Source organism: Notamacropus eugenii, chromosome 2, assembly GCF_028372415.1.
Source record: "Notamacropus eugenii isolate mMacEug1 chromosome 2, mMacEug1.pri_v2, whole genome shotgun sequence".
Taxonomy (NCBI): Eukaryota; Metazoa; Chordata; class Mammalia; order Diprotodontia; family Macropodidae; genus Notamacropus; species Notamacropus eugenii.
In genome coordinates, this window is record NC_092873.1 from 527,451,512 (window position 1) to 527,469,023 (window position 17,512).

Sequence of the window (17,512 nt, forward strand, 5' to 3'; positions counted from 1 at the left end):
AATCTATATAAGGTTGCATGCCATCTCAGGGAGGGAGAGTAGAGGGAAGGAAGAAAATTTAAGACTTCTAGAAGTGATTATTGAAAGCTGAAAACAAATAAATTAATTAAACTGAAAAAAAAAAACAACCCATAATTCTCAGGTCACTCTGCAAGCTAGCCTTACCAGCCATCTAACTCAATGAGACACTAACAGTGAGTCACACCTCCTGCCTTTTATATCTTTAGCTTAGTACTAAGGTTTGGCAATGTGAAACATAAAATGTGTATTACACATCTGAATGCCTCCATATCCCAAGTACATCCTCTAACTAGTATCTGAAATGCTGCCTCTTACATTTGAACGAGGGCAAAGCAAATTTCACCAGCTGTATATACCAAGAGTAAGCTCTTCCTGGAATCTCACCTGCTGTCCAAAACAGGAACACTATTGTTGTTCTGCACATTGTAGATAGCTATGGTACCATTGTAAAATCCAACGGCGAGAAGGTTTGGGGATGCTATAGAGAAATCCACAGATGTCACTCCATAGAGACTCGGATAAACACGTTCTGGCCACTGAGCAAAAGAAAACAAGGCTGTGGTTAAGACCACATTAAACTACTAGCTGAATTTTTAAAAATTGGTAGGTGAGCAATGACTATAATTTTTTAAATCACATTTTTAAAAAAATTAACAAAAATCTATTTTTTTCTTCTTCCCACCTCCCCCACTTCATAAGAAAGAAAGAAATAGAGAGAGAAGGGAGAGAAAGGAAGAAAGAATGAAAGAGAAAGAAATGAGAGAAAAGGAAGGAAGAAGAAAGGAAAGAAGGAAAAGAGAAGAAAGGGAGAAAGAAATAGAAAGAGAGGAAGGGACAAAGAAAAAGAAGTACGTATAGAAAGATAGAAAGGGTAATTCCTTAGAACAAATATGAACAGTCAGACAAAACAAATCCCTTCATGGGTCATGATAAAAAAAATGATCCCTTCTGCACCTTGAACCCATGACCCCTGTGTTAGCACACCGATAGTATGCATCACCATTGAGCCTTGAGCATCGTGGAAGGTCACTGTATAGATCAGGGTTCTCACAACTTTCAAAGCTATTTTTTCAACGTTGTCATTATATAAATTGTTCTCCTGCTTCTGCTCATTCCATTCATCATCAATCTATATAAGCCTTCAAATGGTTTGTCTTTATAATATCAGGGTACAGGATGAATTATTTTTCACACAAGTCTTTCCACGTCTCTTTGAAATCTATTTCCTCAAGCCTTACAGCACAACTGTATTTCATTCCATTCATTCACCACAATTTGCCAAGCCCTTCTATGCATTTTTCTACATTTTGTAATTTTGTACATTTCTAAATTTTTAAAATATCTTCTTCCTCACATTATCAATGGTATGTTTCGAATGAAATGTCCCATAGGCATCTCAAACTCAATATGTCCAAAACAGAGGTCTTTTCCGCCCACACTCTCATAGCTCGGGTCCTAGTTTTTCTGAAATGAGAGTCTAGAGTTTCCAGCCCTCAAAGACATGTGCTTACTCCCATTAGGCCTTAACCACCCCTACCAATATCACAAACTTCCTAGAAATCAAAGTAATAACCTTCTTCCTATTTCAAGTCAACCAATCACAAAGCATTTATTAAGCACCTACTATGTGCCAGCCATTGGGGATACAAATTCAAAAGTGAAGTGATGATGCCCTTTGAGATGCTAGCAGAGACAACATATACAGACAGAGATAAAACCAATAAAAGATCACTTGGGGGGATGTAGGGAGGGAAAAAGAAGCTGAGTGATCAGTGAAGACTTCCTGTAGAAGGTGAGGCTTTGGTTGAACCTTGAGGAAAACTGGGGCTCCCATGAGCTGGTGGTGAGGAGTGAATGTGTCTCAGGAATGAAAGCTGGCTAGTACAAAAGGATGGAGAAAAGAAATGGAGACTTCTTATCACAGATGAGGTTTTAGTGAGATCACTGCATTTGTCAGCGGCCTGGCATGAAAGCTGTCAATAGGAACAGGTAGAAGAACAGGTAGAGAGAAGACACTACGAAAGGGTCCAGTTTGCCCTGCAAAGGAGAGCCAGTGTGATTACAAACACCTGTTTCTCACTGTCTCTCAGACTCTGTCCCTTGACTAGCATTTTCATCGGCTGTACAGGTCACCCAGGTCTCCCCTTCCTGGCTACCCTGGCTTCTTTCGAGATCTAGCTAAAATCTAGCCTTTTAGAAGAAGCCTGTACCATTCCCCCTCACTGCTAGTGCCTTCCCTCTACAGATTATCACCAACTTTTCCTGTATCTCATTTGTTTGTGGATATTTGTTTTCATGTTGTCTTCCCAATGAGACTGTGAGCTTCTTCAGGGTAGGAGCTGTCTTTTACCTTTCTCTGTATCCTCAGTGTTTAGTATACAGTAGGTGCTGAATAAGTGTTTATTGACTGATAGGAATGTCCTACCATGAATCCTAGATAAGAAGGAAATGCCACATTCCTTCCCTGTATGGAAGCTGTTTGCTAAGATGGAGGCAAAAATAAATTTGAAGTCAAAAAAGAAGGATCCTATCATTTTATTTTTATGCACTATATAAATAGGTACAGTAATAAATTGGTACACGGTGGCTTTTAAAAGAGCAGCACAATTTCCCAAGTGAAATGCAGCCTGATCTTTTTTTTTTCCTATTTAATTCTGGGCCTGGCTCCCTGGTCCTAGGAAATGCTTGTGGGTTGGCGTATTCACTTGCTAAAATCCAACCATTTGACTGTTTGTCTGACAACAGATATTGTGCGTCCATTTGGTTTTTCCAGTGTGGATGGTTAGGACAAACACTTTGGAGTCTTTGTAGATCTCCCTGAAGAGATCCTTTGGGGCTTCATGGGATCAAGACCCTGTCATCCTTAAACAGGAGGACTTGGAGGACCTCACCATCTCTTGAGAATCCTTTTGTCATGTGAATTCTATAGTATACACATTTTTAACTTGAGGTCTGTGAATTTTTTTTAAATAAATATTTTTGTTAACTTTTAATATTTTGATAACTATATTTCATAATTATTTCATAATAATAAGGGGAAAGGGAATAAGCATTTATACAGTGCCTACTATGTGCCAGGAATTGTGCTTAGCACTTGACAGATATTATTTCATTTGATAGGCAGTATTAGTATCCCCAAACTGAGGCAGACAGAGGTTGAGTGACTTGCCCAGAGTGGTTACAGGAGTTAGTGCTGGAAGCGACCTTAGGAGCCACTGCATCCAACTCTCAAATTTGAAGCTATGTTGCTTGCCCAGGGTCACCCAGATGGTAAGTGTCTGAGGCTGGATTTGAACTCAGGTCCTCAGGACTGCAGGCCTACTGCTCTTTGCTCTCTGACGCCATCTAAAGTCCTCTTGTAGCCTTGTCCTTACATGCCTTATAACACTCCCAGGTTTACAAAGTCCTTACTTCTCTCCTACCACGTATCTTCATGATGACCCTGGAATGTAGCAGTCATCGTCATCCCCCACTTTGCAGATGAAGAAACAGAGGATAAATGGTTTGTCACATAGCTAAAGACCCTGATCAAATGACGCAGTGCTTTGTTACTCAGCAGCCATACCAAGAGGAACTGAGTCAGTGTGGGAAGACTAGAAAACAAGACACCCAGAGCAACCTGTGCACAGGAGAAACAGGACTTTCAACAGCTTCATTTGACTTCCACAATTAGCACAGATTGGGAGAAATAAACAATATACTTTGTGAAAAATAATAAATGCATTGCAACTATTAGGGATTCGATCCACAGAAAATTGATATAGGGAAATCTCCATTTGTAATCTCTTGTCCTTCTGGCTCTTGGTTTTACCATAGGATTCTTTAGGGACCAGCAGCAAGCCAGTCCTCTCTTCTGCTCTCTAAAGCCAAACTGGCCATAACCAACAGCCAACAGGTCCTGAAAATCAGAAGAAGAGATGGAAAATTAAGACGCAGCTGGCACAGAAATATGGCCAAATGCATTAGTCTTTTAAAGAATTGTTTTGACAACTGCATTGGCTTAAGTCAAGGTAAATAAGACTTTTTTAGACATCTTAAAGATAGAAGCATTAGGACTTGCAAGCATAAAAAATGACTTACAAGTTGAAAAGCATTTACTAAAAGTTGCAAGTCATTTACAGAAAAGTCACACAACTAGACGCCTAGAGCATCGGCGTGTAAAAGTCGTACCCTGCCCCCCCCATAAGCACTGGCTCTGACGCTGGCGTGTTCAGACTCCCAATTTCATGAGTCATCATTTCCTTTTGAAGAACTAAGAACTGAATTTGAACAGATTTACAACGTGACTAGGACCTTGTTAGATATCAGAGATGGCATACAAAAAATGTTTCTTACAACACAAATCCATATTAATTGTGTAGAAAGGAAATCTAATTGAAGTATTCACATTTGTTACATGAGTTTCAACACAGATGACCAGCTTCTAATTTATAATAACTAATACAAGACTCTATAGGCATAACAACACCTTTTTATGTATTAATTTAAAAATAAGACAGCTGTTTTGGGGGGGACTGTCTGCTCTCCTAGTCTATGAACTGTGGGAACCTTGGGGAGAGAACTAATTATGTCAATGGACTGCCACGACACAAAATATTTTGAGAACTTTCTTCTAAAAGAACCTGATGAGGCATACAAAAAAATTCATCTCACTGCTTTAGCGGGAGGGTTTCTCATCTTTTTGTGGGCAGCAGTGCGAGGAAACTTATGGTGAACCTCTTCTCAGAATCATGGTTTTAAATGCATACAACAAAATACAGGGGATGTCAAAGAAAATCAATTCTATTAAAATACAATCATCAAAATATTTTTTAAAATTCCCAGAGCCCAGGTCAAAAGACCTTCAAGAACAGACCTCAAGTGCTATCAGCCCACTCTCCCACTCACTGCATTCATCAGATTTGACCGAACATGGTTTTTGTATTCTTCCAAAAAAAAAGAAAATCTATTTTCAAAGGACAGAAATTTGCCCTGTTGAGGCTCTTCTGAGTCACCCTGATGCTCAGGGTCATCTATAATCCCTAAGCACTAATTAAGCTTTTACTGTGCGTGGTAGAGAATACAAAGAAAAAAATGAAATTGTTGTCCTCAGGTAGCTTATATTCTATAGCAGGGGAAACCAAATATAAAAATAGAAGTAAAGACATGTGCAAAGTAAATATGCTGAAGGGGACGCTAAGGGCTAGGAGAGAGTAGGGCCAGAAAGGCTTCACAAAGGCAGTGAGTGAAGCTTGAGATGAGCTTCTGGGAAGGCAGGGATTCTAAGGATAGGGCAGGTATATCAAATGCGGCACATAATCTGGTTAAAGACCCAGAGATGGTAAATGAAACGTGTGAAGAAAAGCCCATAATTATTTCGGCTGGGCCATCAATTATGTGAAGGGAGAGGGTTTCCAAAAATGCTTTGGGGTTCTTTTTTTCTTTTTGGAATGTAAAGGAAGCACTGCTGGAACAAGTATATTGCCTTCCAAGTGGACTACTTTGAAGGTGGTGACACACTCAACTCATTTGGATGCATAAGCGCTAGTATATAGTTCTTAAAAATAGTCTTATTGCTTTACCTGGTATAATCTGAGAATGTACAACCAACCTTCTGGCATCCCTCCTGAAGGAGGATGAATGTTCAAATTAAAGTACAGAAAGGCTAGAGCACTTACAGAAGGGTGGGTGGCTCTACAGTCTATGATCCTCTAATTCCCCAGGAACAGCTGTGGTGACTCTCCATAGAAGCTGCTAGTACCTGGAAAGTTCCCAAGCAGCACCTGTCTCCAAATCCCTGGAAAAATGCTGCTAGAAGTGGATGTGTCCCTACTTTGAGGGGGTTCTAGTTCAGTCTTACTTCCTGCACAAGGCTGGAGGCCAAGAACGCTTGATTCGAACCCTTCCATCCAGAAGATGCTCTCCAAAGGCCTACTTGCTAACTTACTGGGTTGGCTTTATTCCAGGCCATGCTGCTCACGTTGTGTCCTTTTGTCAGGTCGCAAGAGAAGGACCACAGTCGCTCTAGATTGGGCGGGATGGGTTCTTCCGTGGCACCCACATGCTCTGCTTCGACAACTTCTGTCTCCTCCTCATCCTCAGTCTGACTCTTAATGCTTGGGACTGGGTGATAACTCTCTTCCTTGCCTAAGGCACAGCCAAAAGAATTTCTTCAGATATGTGTGTGTAAATAGGTATATACATACATATGTCTACATGTGTGCATGTGTGCATGTCTATATCTGTGTATAAGTATGTGCATGCATGCATGTGTATATTGTGTAAATAGGTACGTACATCTACATGTATGTATAAATATGTGCACACACGCACGTGTATGTGTGTAAATAGGTGCATACATACATGCATCTACATATGTGTGTATGTTGGTGTATAAATATGTGCACACATGCATGTGTATATGTGTGCAAATAGGTACGTGCATACATCTGCATGTGTGCATGTGCGCATGTGTCTATATCTGTGTATAAGCATGTGCGCACATGCATGTGTATATGTATGTATAAGTATATATATACATCTACATGTACATATGTGTGTATATCTATATCTATAAATATGTGCGCGCATGCATGTATATATGTGTGTATAAATAGGTACACGCATACATCTACATATGTGCATGTGTGTATATCTACATCTGTGTATAAATATGTACATACATGCATTGTGTATATATGTGCATCTATGTGTGTATAAATAGGTACACACACATACATCTACGTATGTGCATATGTGTGTATATCTATACATAAGTATGTGCACACATGCATGTATATATGTGTATAAATAGGTACACACATACATCTACATATGTGCATGTGTGTATACCTATATCTGTGTATAAGTATGTACATGTGTGCGTTGTGTATATATGTGTGTAAATATGTGCACACATACATCTACATGTTTATGCATGTGTGTGTAAAATGTGTATAAACATCCATCTACATATGTGTTTACATGTATATCTATACACACACACACACACACACACACACACACTGTGAGGTTGCCAAAGCCCAACACTGAGCCAATAATCTCAACGAATGAGAAGCACGTCTTTTGCTGACTCGAACAAGGCCATCTTACAAAGCTGCCATGAAAGAATAATTAGTTAGATGGCACTAACCAAAAGACCTTTACTTAATGTGGGGATTTTTGTTCCCTCCTCCTGAAATACAGCTTAGATACAGAATGCTTTCTGCAAACATGGCGCCCTACACTGTAATTAACCCAATTAAGCCAGCTTGAACATCAAAGTCCCTGCTTAGACACCTGGAACTCTCCCTAAATTCGATAGGGTCTCCCTTAGGAGACAGCAAAAGCTATTTATATTGCTAAAATATAATTTCACTTGTTAGGCTTCCAAGTAGGACAAAAAACACTAAGCACAAACTGGCAAAATATATATTTTATTAAAATGGGCCAGTTTGTATAGAAAACATCAAATAAGGCAGGGAATACATAAGCCGCTCAGGGGCTCCTGGGCTGCACACAATGAACAAGAATCACTCTTAGCCATGGTCATTTTGGAGACTTCGCAAGTCTCTAATGGCCATCTGGAAGGGGCTTCTCCTGGCTTAGGCCACCAGGCATGTGAACTCTTGGCAGCAAATTGGAACAATGAAGCAACAGCCAATCAGACAGGAAATCAACACAACCAAAGGACAGGGCAGGAGCTGGCAGATTTTGGTGGGGGAGGAGACGGGACAGCAAGATTTCAAGGAGGCAAGGTCAGCTATGGCTAGTGAGGGGAGACCTGAGATACAAATGCTCGAGGAAAAGAGTGAACTGCTGGGGCAAGTGTCAGCAGGTGGAGATGTTGACCTTTCCTTACCTCCATCTCTATTGGACATGGCTCTCTCCACCTGCTGGGGATATATAGTATCTCTTTTTTCTCTCATTATTAAGGTTTTATGATTTCTCATATTTGTTTAATAAAAGATTATACTATCTGTTCCGCATTTCAAAAACAAGTTAAACTTTTTTTAACATTTTTTTTTCCTCCGCAACTATATGACACAACGGATACAGCGCTGGACTCAGGAGTCATGAAGACCTGAGCTCAGATCAGGCCTCAGACACTAGCTTTGTGACTTAGGCCAAGTCACAAAACCTCCACTCTTTATCTGTAAAATGAGAATAAATGATCGCGCCTACCTCCCAAGGTGGGAAGGCTCAAATGGGATGAGATGCACAGTGCTTTGCAAAGCTTAAAGATGTATGTATGTAGGTAGGTGTGTATGCACAGGTATATTTCTATTTATATGTACATACACATACATGTGTATGTATACCTATATGTATGTCTATACACATATATGTATATATTATATACATAATATAAATGAAAAACAGCTTATATATGCTAGTTAGCTCTTCTCTAAACCTCCTCAAATTAAGTTGTTTTTTACTTGTCTCAGATGACTCTTTTCCCTGTGAATCAGCATCTCTCAACAGAAAAATAAAAGGGGTGGGCAGGGTCCTCCACTGAGGACCTAGAAGTCTCCATTTTAAAAATTCTGTTCATTTAACATGCCTCCCCAAAGTCTGACCCTGAGAGACACTACTAGGGAAAAGAAATATGACTTAATCTTTCATTCAAACATCTTATGATGCATCACCCTACACTAAAAGATATGGAGAAGGCCACTTAAGGGAATTAAAAGGGTGTATAAGTTATAAAACTATATTATAATTATAATGTTATATATAATTACAACCAAAAAATCCTTGTTTTCTTTTCCTGCTCTAACAATAAGAACAGCTCATATTTCTATGGCACTTGAAGGTTTGCAGCTTCAGCCTATCACTTTAACGTGTCCTTTGATCTTAAATGTTTCTTGACATTCACAACTCCGTGTGGCAGGGACTACAGGCATTGTTATCTCTGTTCTACAGATGAGAACACAGAGACTCAGCTCAGAGACTTGGGTCCAACCCCATGGATGGTAAATGTCAAAGGCAGGATTTGATTCCAGAGCTGAGCTAACTCCAAGTAATCCATTTCTGCCACCAAGCTATGCTGCTGCCTCTCTGTGTTCGAATCTTCTCCTTTCTGCCACCCTTTCCAGCCCAGGTCTCACATCCTACCTGTGGGTGTGGACTAGCCACAGCTTAGAGTTGGCTCTCATTCTTCCCCAGAAGGAAGCGCATCATCCTGACAGTTGTCATCATCCCCTCGGACCCTCACTACTTGTGTGCTCCTGGCTGGGTCAGGCCCTTCACCTGCCCCCTAAAATAGAAGGTTTGCTCCAGATGGCCTCCTATGTCACTTCCAACTCCAGATGAAGATCCCTCCTTAGACCTTTGAATGGTCTGCAAGGCACTGCCCATGTTTAGGGCATCTCAACTACTCTACTGCAACAGGTTACTGGTCAGCATCAAAGCTGGGATGGGAACTTCTAGAAAAAGGCATCTCTCCCTGGGCCTCCACTTCCTCTCCCCTCACCCACATCTCAGCTCTTCTGCCCTGGCTTCTAACCTTATCATTCAACTGCAGCCATTCCCTGAGTCAAACAGGGCTAAGTGACTTGCCCAGGATCACCCAGATAGTATATGTTGAAACCAGGTCTTCTTGACTCAAGGCCCGTGCCTATGCCCTGTACCACCAGCTATCCCCTTTGCCTCCTATCTCTCTTTTTGTTATTGCCTCCCCGCCACAAGGTACGGTTCTTCTATCTTGTTCTGACGTCCAGCATCCTAAGTCGATGTACACATTCCCATCAGACTTTGGGAGCAAAGTTGGAAAACGTCCCCCACTAATACTGATGCTGGGCATCAACAGAACGTGCAGCAAGTGGAAAAAAGAACCCACTCCATGAAATGACTTGTAAGGAGGTCAAATAAGACCATGGTGTTCTCCTAAATCTCAGTAAGTCCTAAACAGGAGACACTCCCCCAAAATGCAATCACAGAAAAGTAATTTGCAATTAATTAATTAGTGGAAACAAGTGGGGCAGTCCCCCTTCCCCTTCCCACAGCTCCCCTCTGGGTTATTTTCCCTTATTAGGATGTAAGGTCACAAGGCCTGGCATACAGCAAGTACTTCATAAATGCTCTTTTCATTCATTTTTATTCATATAATGGAAAGAACATTGGATTTCGAGTTAAAGGCCCTGGATTCAAGTTACAACTGTCATCTCCCTGTCTCTGTGCTTGGCTACTCTCGGCCTCAAATTTGTCACAAGTAAAATAAGGGCAGTGGGTCAAATCTGTGCACTCACGGCCAAGGCATGTCATAACAACACTATGTTTGTGATCAGAATGGAGTCTGGAAAAAAAATAAAAGGCAGAGGGTAAGAAATCGTCCCTGTGTGCGACAACGATTTCAAACCCAAATCCAGCTGTTTCACATTGATGTCACCAACCTATCTGGAGGACTGACACCTAAATCTTTGTTCTTATTCCAAAAAGATGGGCCAGGTCAGCCATACTTTCAGACAGAGCTGCCTAAGGTGTCTTGGGAAGTCAAGTGGTCTCCTTAATTCCCAGGCTTGGAGACAGCAGTCAGCCATAACTGGTTTTGTCTTTCAGTCATCTGGAATGCACTCCTCAACCTAGGGGGAATTGGCTAGCCAGAAAACTAGTGCCAAGTCTCCTAGTGGGTGGCCAGAAATCTCTCCTTATCTGAGACAATCTCATTTTCAAGAAAAGCAAGTGTAATTTTCACTAGTCTTTGTAAAAAAGATTATCCTTTGTCAGACATTTTGCTATTTTTTGGTTTGGAAAACAGGATCATGGAAGGTATGTCTGCCATCATATATGTTGCAATTTGGCCTCTTGAAAGGACCAAGCAGCACTAGAGACAGAAGGCCCTCAGAGGCCATTCAGTCCAAAGCCCTCATTTTACAGATGAAGACACTGAGGTCTGACATGGCCTGGCCCAGGGGACACAAGCACTATGAGTCAGAGTCGCTGCCCATTGAGAATTCTTGTACCCTATTGCTGTGGATATCATTCCCATAATACCATGAGTCACTGGCATCTGGCTTATTGTTCTGTTTTGTGAGTCAACCGATCCCACTGGGTCTGATCATCCATACAGGAAATCATGAAATGTAGTTTCCAAACTTGCAAAAACTGTGGATCTGAACACGTGTGAGCCTCTGAACTGGTAGAGCTACTCAGTGGTAGCTCAGAATGCCTCGCCCGCCACCCAGCCTCTCTAACGCCATTTTTTGTATGCTCTTGCATGCACTCCAGTTCTGGGCTGCTCACCTGAATTTGTATTCCTCAGTGCAAACTAACTGCCAGATTCCAGGTAACTGTCTGGATCTGGCTCGTTTCTGAGCTTGCCCTCAACCCTATAGCACTAAGCTGGCATTGCTTCTTCAAGTCCTGCCTGTGAGTCCTGATGTCTGTCATCTAGTACTAAGCTACAGAAGTTTTCCTTTCTCTCCCCTATTAGAACACGAGCTCCTTGAGGTCAGGCCCTATCTTTTGGTGCTTCTTTGTAACCTCAGAGATTGGCTCAGTGGTTGGTACACAGTAGGTACTTAATGAATCTTTGCTGGCTCCCTTCTAAGAGGACTCAAGGTTTGGGTATGGGTCACAGTGACAGTTCCCTGATGATCCTTCAAACAGAACAGCTCTACAATTTATAAACACAGTTATCCCTTCCACATCACAACTTCCCCATCACAGTTCTGATATACTGCACGTCAGCATAAGAAACTAAATGGGAACTTGGGGGGAGTTTTGTGAACCATGAAGCCTATTAACCCAAATTCTACAATAAGGTAGTGTAAACATCCTGTAAAAGAAAAAGAAAAATTCAGACTTCTTTGGTATGAAAGCAGGGCCAAAAAAATTTTACAAAGATTTTACAGAGAGCTGGTGCCATACCACTAATCCCAGTAATATGGAAGGGATAACTGTGCTATTAAAATGACACACCATTGGTCAAGATGAAGTTCATCTTTAGAAACTGAAGTCTGAAGTTTTATAAATCTTAACAGACTTTTGGGACACTCTGGATAAGCAGGGTTTCCATAGAAGAGAAAATACATATTCTTCTGCAGGAATGAAACATAATTATCTACTTTTTAAAAATACCCTCTAGGATAGGAAGCTGCCGATAAGCTGCGAGTTTTGGTTGAAATATGTTTTCCATGAGAACCCTCTCCATGAAAAATAAATCCTCTTGAAATTTTTCCGACTTCAGTATCAACTCTGAACGATCTTCCTCTTCCTCGTGAATTTTAGCCATGATGATGCTTTCCACATCGATTGTAGAACTGTTTTCACTCGCTGTAAAATACCAAGAGAAAAATAGGAAATAGGTGCTTAATGAAAAACTACCCACAGGATATCATTCAGAGTCAGTGAATGTTTTTTTCTGTTTTCATGATGGTGGGCGATGGGGGCAAGAGGATCCTTCCAGGATTCCTCAAATTCCATGAGTTTTAATCTCCTTTTCATTTCTCAAGAACTACAGGTAATATTGAATGTGTGTGACAGTGTAGCACGTGATGTTATTTTTTTTAATGGATACAGCAGTCTCTCCAAAGCTCGTACAGGCAGAGCTTGCTTTAGGGAAAGATCAGTGGGAGAATCTTTCTTGTGAATCAATTCCATCGCTCGGTTGTGGTGTATGGGGAAGGGTTAAGACTAACTGCTGGTCATTTCTTAAGTGTTTACTTATTGCTGTTTAGTTGCTGTCAACTCTCCATGACCCCACTTGGGGTTCTCTTGGCAGAGATCCCGGAGTGGTTCACCATTTCCTTCTCCAGCTCATTTTACAGATGAGGAAACTGAGGCAAACAGGGTCCCCCAGCTAGTAAGGTTCAGAGGCCAGATTTGAACTCTTGAAGATGAGTCTTCCTAACTCCAGGCTCAGCACTCTGTGCACTATGGCACCACCTAGTTGCCCCACATATCTCCAATTTTCTATTTTACTCAATCATTTATTAAGTGCCTATTATGTACCAGGCACTGGGTGCTGTGAATACAAATATAACCTGTAAAACCATCCCTACACGCAAGGGGGAAGACAGCAAGTACATGTGTGAGTATAAACAGAAGAGAAGAGATATAAGCACAACTGGAGTAGAGATGAAATAAGTAAAATAGAACAGATATAAACACAACTAGACTAGATATAAACAAGTAAAACAGAATGGATCTAAGCATAACTAGACTAGATATAAAATAATTGTAAACAGAACAGAACAGATTAGAACGCAGCCGTTAAATAAATACGGTAACTTGGGTGCCTGATGGCGATGCTAACCAGAGTGATGCTTCTGACAAGCTCTGCCAAGCTGAAAGGCTCAGGCCATGGCCTGAACATGGATTTTGTCACTTGAGGTCTGGCCTCTCACCTGAGAAGCTCATCGTTTGCTTTTGGCTACACCAGCTTTCGATGATCATTTCAATGAGTTGTGTGGGGGTCAGGGCCTAGGCCGGTGGAAGGTGGTCTTCAAGGACCCCTCTGGTAATGCAGACACAAGCAACAGTGAGAGTCATGCAGGGACAAACCGTCCAAGTAAACAGCAGATATCTAGTCAGAAATCTGAGGAGTGTGTCTCAAGTCCTTACCCTATCCCAGTGGAATCCCAATAGAGTTGTGTGATAAACATCATAGGCATCCTTGCACAGTCTAAGAAGTGCTATTAGATTATCACTCTCTAACTGGAGAGAATATTTGCCGATCCAGTTTCCCAGCATAACATTCCTCAGGCATGTAAGAATAGAAAAATATACATGGAAGCCCAGAGTTTGCCTGTGGATGCAACCTGGGACAGGAACGTGCCTTGAAGAAAATGGAAATTGTTTTTGTGGTATTTTTCAGGAAAACTGGCAGATGTCCAGGCCCTGTACTGTCCATGATATGTAAGTTCCTAAAACCAAGGACTATTCAACGATAAGCTGTGTAGCTTAATAAAAGAGGAAACAGAATATCAAAATAAAGCTATTTTTAGAAAAAGAACTTGACAGATCATGAATGAGTTTCCTAAGAAAAAATCATCAGGATCAGATGAACTTACAAGCGAATTCTACCAAACATTTAAAGATCAACTAATTCCAATATTAAATAATTTGTAATAATAGACAAAGAAGGCTACCACACTCCTTTTATGAGACAAATATGGCACTGATATCTAAACCAGGAAGAGCAAAAGTGGGAAACAATCATAGACCAACTTCATTAATGAATACAGATGCAAAACTCCTAAATAAAATACTCGCTAGGAGTTACATATATATACACACACATACAACAACAATATGCCACAAAGACTCTGCGTTGTGACCAAGTGGGATTTATACCAGGAATGCAGGGATGGTTTAACATAGGGAAAACTATTAATATAATTGATTACATCAATAACAAAAATCATAAGATTATATTAATAGATGCAGAAAAAGCTTTGGATAAGATATAACACTCATTCCTATTCCAAACACTCGAAACATAGTTATAAAGGGATTTTTCCTTAAATTATAAGAATAATTACAAGAAATATCTACCTAAAACCATCAGTAAGCATTATTTGTAATGGGATAAGCTAGAAGATTTCCCAGTAAGATCAGGAGTGAAACAAGGAAGCCTGCGGTCATCAATATCATTCAACATTGTATCAGAAACGCTGGCAGTAACAATAGGAGAAGAAAAAAAGCAAAGGAATCTGAATGGGCGACGAGCTGATAAGACTATCTCTTCTGCAGACGATACAATGATAGACTTAAGCCCTAAAGATTCAATACAAAGTCAGTTGAAACAATGAATAACTTTAACCAAGTAGCAGGATACAAAATAACCCACATAAATCATTAGCATCTCTACATATCACCAACAAATCCTCGAGATAGTAAGAGACACTCCATTTAAAATAAGTGGGAGTCTGACTGCCAAGACAAACCCAGGAACTACATGAACATCGTTATAAAACACTTGATACAAATAAGTCAGATTTAAATAACTGGAGAAATATTAACTGTTCATGGGTAGGCAGAACAAACAGAATACAATGACAATTTCACCTAATCTATTTATTCAATGCTATCCTAGTTAAATTACCAAAAATTTATTTTACTGAGCTAGAAAAAGTAGCACAATTCATCTGGAAGAAATAAAAAGGTCGAAAACATCAAAGGAATTGAAGAAAAAATATAGAGGAAGAAGGTTTAGCATTACCAGATCTTAAACTATACTATAAGGCAACAATTATCAAAAACTATTTGTTACTGGCTAAGAAATAGGAAGGTTGATAAGTGGAACAGAGCAGTCATACAATACACAGTAGCAAATGATTACAGTAACCTTCTGTTTGACAAATATAAAGATATAAGCTTTGGGAATAAGAGTTCACTATTTGGTCAAAATTGTTGGGAAAGCTGGAAGGTAGCCTGAAAGAAACTGGGCATGGACCAATATCTTAAACCATTTACAAAGACAAGGTCAAAAGGGATATATAGCTTTGGTATGAAAGGAGATATCATAAGAAAATTAGAAGAACATGGAACATATTACCTATCAGACTTATAGATAGAACAATTTTTGAATAAACAAGAGGTAGAGAGCATTGTGAAATGTAAAATGGATAATTGTGATTACATTAAATTAAAAAGGATTTGTACAAATAAAACCAATAAAGACATGCTTGGAAGGAAAACAGAAAATTTGGAGAAAAACTTTATAGACAATTTCTCAGATAAAGGTCTCATATCTAAAATATGTAAAGACCTTTGTTAAATGTATAGGAATATGAGTCATTCCCCAATTCACAAATGGTCAAAGGATATGAACGGAAAGTTTTTTGAAGAAGAAATCAAAACTATATATAGTCATATGAAAGAATGCTCTAAGTCACTACTGACTGCAGAAATGCAAATTAAAACAACTTTGAGATATCATCTTATATATCAGACTGGATAAAGTGATTAGCAGAGAAAAACAAAAAATATTGAAGAGAATATGGACAGATTGGGACATTAATTCATTGTTGGTGGAACTGTGAGATGACCCAACCATTTTGGAGAGTAATCTGAAATTATGCCTAACCAGTTATGAAACTGCCTATACTCTCTGACCCAATAATACCACTATTAAATCTCTTTTCCAAGTTGATCAGGGAAAAAGGAAAAGAACTTATACATTCTAAAATATTTCTAGCAGTTCTCTTTGTGGTGGCAAAGAACTGTAAACTGAAGGGATGCCCATTAATGGGAAACAGCTGGAATAATACTATGCTGTAAGAGACGATGAGCTCATTGATTTTAGAAAACATGGAATGACACGCATGAAATAATGAAGAGTGAGATGAGCAGTGAAATTTGTATACAGTAACAGCAAGATTGCTTGAAGAACAACTGTGAATGACTGGGTTATTTTAAGTATTATAAACACTCAAATCAACTACAGATGAACTATGAAGGAAGATGCTATCCACCTCCGGAGAAAGAACCGATAAATAGAAGTATTTATAGTACAGGTTTACATGTATTTATAAATCTGTGCCAAATGGCCTTCTCTAGTGTGGAATGGGGGTGGAGGGAGAAAAAATGAAAAATGCAAAGCAGAGAATAAAAGCAAACTTAGAAGGAAGCCAAGAAATATAGGGTACCTTTGAAAATTATGTGCAGCATTTATTACATAGTTTTTTAAAAATAAATAATGTGAAATGGAAATTCATGGTTTAGACTGAATCTTCTTCTTATGTCATACTGCGTACATGGAAAGGCTTTTTCTATAATCTAGTTCAAAATGAATACTTTAAAGGATTGTTAAAAACTGTTTTATATATAATTGGGGGAAAATAAAATATTATTAATTTTTAAAAGGACATTGTTTGTGAGGAGAGTTGACCATGCCCAGAAGTTGCTTCCTGAGGCAAATATAATTGGTAATAGTCTAGTGGAAAATCATGGAGGAGAATTTTAAGAGATTAGAATATTGATAAAATATCTGTTAGGGAAGAAAACTCCTTTCAAAAGGAAACCAAACGACCCCAGAGTTTGACAAAAGGGAAAATCTACTACTGGAAGAACATCCATAGCCCACTCTCATTTCCTCTTTATTCCCCAGGGAGAAACTGGACTGCCTGGCATCCAGAGATGTGGGTTTGGAAGGGAATCCAGAGGCAATTCTGTACCCTACCGCCCCATTTTACGTACAATGAAACTGAGGCTGCAGTTAAGTGACCTGCGCAAGGTCACTGAGCCAGGAATAAACTGGGACAGAATTTGAACTCTTTCTGGCTCTAACTCCATCTCTCCAGCCACCATGTGCAGAACATTTAGCAAGAGAGTAAAAAAACAAGGATGTGTGGTCTCCATGACAAGGTCTATCCTCTTACTCTGTAGAGTTGGGGGGAGCAGAGTAACTCGTTTTCCTGTCCCTTTAAGGAGTCTGTGTTTGGGGGAGGGAGTTCACGGGAATGGATTATAGCTAGGAGGGAACAGTCATGGAAGCCCAAAACTGAAGGAAGAAGGCGGAGTTTCTCTGATTATGGTATGGCATCTTTCTATTTTCTGCTGCTTT

General features: G+C 39.8%; 1 protein-coding gene across 4 annotated transcripts in view; it reads right to left on the reverse strand.

Annotated features, from left to right (window-relative positions):
- The window catches only part of DNAI4 (dynein axonemal intermediate chain 4), a 65,086-nt gene that overhangs the window by 17,169 nt on the left and 30,405 nt on the right, over positions 1-17,512 (reverse strand). For all 4 annotated transcript variants that reach the window (XM_072649774.1, XM_072649777.1, XM_072649776.1 and 1 more), the window contains exons 8-11: positions 12,082-12,276; positions 5,948-6,147; positions 3,833-3,919; positions 406-557 (exon numbers count right to left, since the gene is read on the reverse strand). In XM_072649774.1, coding sequence (XP_072505875.1) covers positions 406-557; positions 3,833-3,919; positions 5,948-6,147; positions 12,082-12,276 — 634 coding nt within the window. The remainder of the gene's footprint in view (positions 1-405; positions 558-3,832; positions 3,920-5,947; positions 6,148-12,081; positions 12,277-17,512) is intronic.